The 5,763-nt window shown below is 45.0% G+C and overlaps 1 protein-coding gene across 1 annotated transcript in view; it reads left to right on the top strand.

The window, feature by feature from the left end:
- Positions 1–5,506, top strand: part of NDUFA12 (NADH:ubiquinone oxidoreductase subunit A12) — a 52,377-nt gene extending 46,871 nt beyond the window's left edge. The window contains exon 4 of the mRNA XM_004700390.2: positions 5,229–5,506. Within this exon, the coding sequence (XP_004700447.1) occupies positions 5,229–5,409 (181 nt within the window). The 3' untranslated portion in view covers positions 5,410–5,506. The remainder of the gene's footprint in view (positions 1–5,228) is intronic.
- Positions 5,507–5,763: the final 257 nt, after the last annotated feature.

The raw sequence follows: 5,763 nt of genomic DNA on the forward strand, positions 1-5,763 counted from the left end.
CCTGTCCTATCCAGACAGGCCTATAGGGATTTTTCTGGAAGGAAAAACTAAGCTTTCATCCCGTTGCTATTCATACCTATTATAAAGACTGTTTTCATTGGCAGTGATTTTTAAAAGAATGATTGTATATGTTACATACGTTTATTTGTTAAACCTGTCAGGCTGGTTTACTCCTTCATCACGATTAACTTGGCATGGCTGACATCTCTGGCAGTCTGGTTTTGAAGAAGAGGAGGTCTCTCTCTCTCCTTGTTTCCTGGCTAACTTCCCCTCTGATATAACAGAAAATAAGGTCAACCAGTTATGAGATTTATTTTGCTTGGGTTGTGCTGCAAATTTAGTCTTCTACAAATAGAAACAATTTGATGGGATGGGGAGGGGAGTTATTACTGCGATTTTACTTTCCAATTATTTTGTTACAACTTAAGTATATTTGAGTACTGAGCTTTCCCCAAATTACGTCTTCATTTTAAGTTGTTTTTCTTGGTTTTGTTTGTTTGTTTGTGTGAGGGGCTTCCAAAAGTTCACAGGGAAAATTCTTATTATCTTTTCTTTTGCGTTTCCATGAACTTTTTGAATCCCCCTCATATTTTTCCCCTCTAATACCTGGCTCTTTATTTGCCACCTCACTGACTTTATCAAGTTTGAGTTACTTTATATTTTGCTCTTTGAGATAATAACAATGCTATAATGTTGAGGTGGTTCTGATGCCAACTGCAAAACCGTTTTTCCGGGCAATGCTGTGAGTTCACGCACATCTTTGGTTAGCTGGGATAACAATGACCCCGGCAGAAATGTATTTTCCAGATAAACTGTGGGATGGAAATGTAAAAGGTGTGATTTCTCTGTTGTTGCTCGTTGCTGGCTCTAACTGGAAGGCAGCCCTGTGTGTAATAGAAAGAAACAGCCCTCCCAGTGCAGGATTGTTCATTGGCTGGATTGGGAGTAGAGGGTCAAACCTTTCTTCCTAGTCCATTTCTCTGTAGGGAAGCTCTTTCGAACAACGCAAACCCCGACTGGGAGACTGCTGGTGGCAACCGAGGAGGTACATTGGCAGGAGAACTAGCCTGGGCCTCCTTCAGGAAGGCGATTTTCTACCACTTTTCTTAATAACAACAGAAGGAACATAGGAGCCTAATTGGCTCTAAATATTTTTTGTCTCATAGTTCTTTATGCTGCAAATGACTATAGATTATCTTTTTACTCATTCTCTGGTCTCACTAGGCTAAACATTTTCAGTTTTTATCTACTATGGTAGATATGGTATCTTTTCCGATTTCTGATAGTTTTTATTACCCCATGAGCTCATCAGTCCTTCACCTAAGTGACTACTGAGTGGGTCTATATGTAAGCCGTGTACTCTGTGTGCGTCCTCAAATAACCTTCAGGAGTCTAGACAGCACTTCTTTGAGTGAAATCGTTCTCTCGTTATTAAGCTGACTGTATAAGGTAAACGTTAAATACTTCTGCTGTGACTTAAGCTCACATAAGTCCTTCGGTAAGTGGCAGCCCTGGTTCTGACAGCTAACCCCTTCTTTGAGTGACTGGGGCAGCCTGTCTCAGCAGGCGTCTCGGAGCACTAGTTAATAGCGCAGTCTCAGGGCCCAGGCTGCTCTCACAAATTCCCATTCCCTGTAGAAGACGTGAGAAAGACGGCAGCCCACCTGAAATGTGTGTTCTTCATGAATCGTGTCTGCAGCCTGGTCACGATACAGTTATTTTTAGAAACGAAGCTAGCAACAGGATGGATTGACACAGTGGCTGCAACAATTGGCCAAACAGGCCCTACTTTATCCTGTAGGGTCACTGTGAGTCCGAATTGATTCAGTGGCACATAAAAAAGAGCCAGCGTTTTATCTTTTTTCCAGTTGGTTGCAGCCAGTTACCTACCTATAGCATTAGTGCTTACAGATACTCTTTAGCTTACCTACCATCAGAAAATGTTCTCATTAACTTTGGTCTGTTATCCAACTGGGTCATCACTTCCCTACCCTCTCCCGTTTCTACAGCTGCAATGTTTTGCCTGTTCCTCATCCCCTTCTTCCATAGCTGCCATCTCTGTTTTGTGAGCTCTGGGCCAGGCCAGTGGGGTGGAGGTAGGGGGTGGGGAGCTCATGCTGTAACTCTCTCTTTTGAGCTCCCGTGTAAGCCCTCGGTTTGCTGTCCTGACTCGCTCTGCTCTCTGTCCCTCAGAATTTGAGTCCTCTTTTTCTCTGACTGATGGCATCATCACTCCATGTACCTACCCAATGTCCTCCTTTAGGTCCCAAATCTGGCACCTCTCATCAGATAGATACCCCTTGAAATGAAATTCTTAACCTTTCATATCAGCAATACTTGTCAGTGCTGGGCTGTGATTGGACGCTGTAAATGTAAGGAACTGTATTTTCTGTAGGACTCAGCTTTAATATGCCTTCAGAGACCATTTTCTTTCTTTTTTCTTAAAATCATTTTATTGGGGGCTCTTATAACATTCCATACATCAATTGTATCAAGCATATTTGTACATATTTTGTCATCATTTTCTAAACATTACTTTCTGTTTGAGCCTTTGGTATCAGCTCTTGATAAATTATAAATCCCCCTCATGATCCCTTGATAAATTATGAATTATTATTATTTTCATATCTTACACCAACCGCTGTCTCCCCACAGTTTCTGTTGTTCCTCCCCCTGGGGGTGGTGGTGGTGGTTATGGGTCTATCATTGTGATTGGTTTCCCCTTCCTCCCCTCCTCTCCCCACCTTCCCTTTACTCTCCTGGTATTGATACTCCCATTTCTGTACCTGAGGGGTTTATCTGACCTGGATTCCATGTGTCCCAAGCGCTTATCTACCAGTGTACACACTCTGGCCTAGTAGCCCAAAGTGAGAGGCAGGACTGGGTTCGTGATAGTGAGGGGTGAGGAAGCCTCAAGGAACCAAAGGAATGTGTTTCATCGGAGCTATACTGCACCCTGATTGACTCATCCCTTCCTTGTGACCCTTCTGTGAGAGGATGACCTATTGTCTACAGATGGGTTTGGGGTCTCTGCTCCGACCCCCACCCCTCGTTCTCAACAATATGTTTTTTGTTTGAGTCTTCTGATGCCTGTTACCTCATCCCATCAACACCTCATCATCTCATAGACTGGTGTGCTTCTTCCATGTGGACATGCTACTTCTCAGATAAATGGCCACTTGTTTAACTTCAAGTCTTTAAGACCCCAGACGCTGTATCTTTTGATAGCCGGAGACCATCAGCTTTCTTTACCACATTTGCTTGTGCACCCATTTTGTCTTCAGTGATCATGTCAGGAGAGTGAGCATCACTTAATGCAAGGTGGTTAGAACAAAGTGTTCTTGCATTGAGGGAGGGCTTGAGCAGAGGCCCAAAGTTGGTCCACTACCTCAATGTATTGCCATATAAATATATGCACCTGTGCCAATATCTCTATCTTTATGAATTAATATATTTACATAAGTGCACACCTATGGTTATACCTCTATCCATAGCTTTGCTTCCTAAGATCTTTCCTGTTTCCTTTTATCTTCCTCCTTTCCCACCATCACACCCGCTCTGCCTCTTAGTCATTCCTCAGCTAGATTGCTGTTGTTCCACCACCAGAATCTCTATGTCCTCCTCGTTGTAAATTTTCATCCCTTAGTTCTTCCCTGTCTATGGTGTTGTTTGATCATTGCTCCCGTCCTCCTCCCACCAAAGTCCCTCCGGAGCCTGCAGTCCCATTGCTGTCTCCTTGGGCTTGCTTCCCATGCCTGTCTTATATATGCAGGCAAACAACAACAATGGAGGCAAAACAAGAAGATTGAATAAAGGGGGTGGGGGGCGGTGGAGAATAAATAAATAGCAAAAATAAGCACACAAAAAAGCATACATGGTTCCAGGTCTGTCCACTAACCTTTATGACTATCTCCCCACTGGTCCTGGGGTGTTCTGAGAACTAGCCCCTCCTAGTCTGAAGTCTATTTTTGAGGCTTCTCAGGGGCTTTGTGGCTTTGCTTTGTTACTATTGCTGGTCTGTTACATTACCTTCTTGGCTCACCCCATTGGGTGGGGTGCGGGTGGGGGTTCAGACCGGATTCACTCCCCGCCTTGTGTCCCCAGTATTGTCCACAGTCGCGGTGCTCCAGTGAGGGGACATCATGTCTTGAGCTTTTGTCAGCCCTGCAGTCCCCTCCGTGCCTTAGCAGCTCTGAGCGCGTCGTCCTCAGGGCTCCGTGTGCTGGTATGGGGTCTCGTCCCTCACTCTCTTCCTTCTTGGTTTGTTTCCATGTGGGTGTGGCGGGCTGTCCCCTCTCCACAACCTGTAGGTTTAGTGTTGCCCTCTGTACAGAGACCCCCTTCAGTATTGGCCCCACTGGCTCCAATCTCGAGCTTCCTGAGCCCACTGGACATGAGTACACTGAGCATCCAGAGCTAGCCTCCTGCATGGTGCAACCAGCGTGTAGCCTACCACTTCTATCAGGTGCTTTTACATCAGAAACAGGATGCAGATAGTAATCAAGAGTGGACCATAATTTAATTGGGAGCACTGTTTTCTTTTGTCACTGCCACTAGGTCAGGGTAGAAGTACTCCTGTGGGTTTCCAGGACTGTGACACTTTACTGGAGTAGGAGGCTCTGTCTTTCTCCATCCGAGTGACTGGGGGCTTCGTACTGCTGACCAACGTACAACCATTACACCATCAAGGCTCCATTTTCTTTCTTAAAGGTACCTAAAATAATGGGTATTTTAAAGTAGATAATGTCCTCACGAAAACAACTTACTGCCTCGGAGTCAGACTCCTCGGGACCATATAGGACAGGGTAGAAATGGAGACTTTAACTCTATGGGAGCAAAAAGCCTCATCTTTCTCCTGTGGAGCAGTTGGTGATTTTGAACTGCTAACCTTGCTGTTAGAAGCCTAATTCGTAACCCATTACACCACCAGGGCTCCTAACACTCTTAGATGTGATGAGAGACAGTAATAACAATAGTATTTGCTACCGTTTGTTGACTACCTACTCTGCAGTTTTCTGTATCATTGGGCATTTAATCCGATACCACCCCTAGAAGATTGGAATGTACAAATAAAAGCACTAAAGCAAAGCAACATTTCCATTACTAAATGAAAACGCTGAGATTTGAACCCAGCCAGCAGAACAGCTCCAGACCTGCCCCGATAGCCCCTCTTCCTCCCCGCTACGCTTCCTCTTCATAATGGTTTCTTTGTGTTGTTTCCCCTTAAGGCACCGCTGGCTTCACTGTATGACTGATGATCCTCCGACCACAAGGCCACCTACTGCTCGTCCGTTCATTTGGACGAACCATAAATTCAACGTGAGTGGCACTCCAGAACAGTATGTTCCTTATTCCACCACCAGGAAGAAGATTCAGGAGTGGGTCCCGCCCTCAACACCTTATAAGTAGCACCTGTGAAAAACACCTTATACATGTGGGGGGGAAATCAGCTCTTCTTGTAATTGCACTTTATTGCTAGCAACTTGATTAAAATTGTTGGATTAAAGTGTGTCTTTTGTACCTTTTTGCCCTTGATTATGCCACTCATCCACTGCAAAATAAAAGTGTACCAGCATGGGTAGTTCAGTTGACGTTGATTGGAATGGCTGCCAAGTGTACAGTTCCCCCTTGCCTGGGAACAGTGTCTGCTTTGTGAGTGCCTAACTGCCACCGCTGATTGATAAGGGGGCTGACACCCACCCGGGCAAGCATCCTTTCTCGTGGGATTTCAAACTGGAGTGGAGCAACCCAGAGGCTGAGACT

The sequence above is a fragment of the Echinops telfairi genome, unplaced genomic scaffold (genome assembly GCF_000313985.2).
Source record: "Echinops telfairi isolate 266 unplaced genomic scaffold, ASM31398v2 ScPeMD7_2;HRSCAF=8, whole genome shotgun sequence".
Classification (NCBI taxonomy): domain Eukaryota; kingdom Metazoa; phylum Chordata; class Mammalia; order Afrosoricida; family Tenrecidae; genus Echinops; species Echinops telfairi.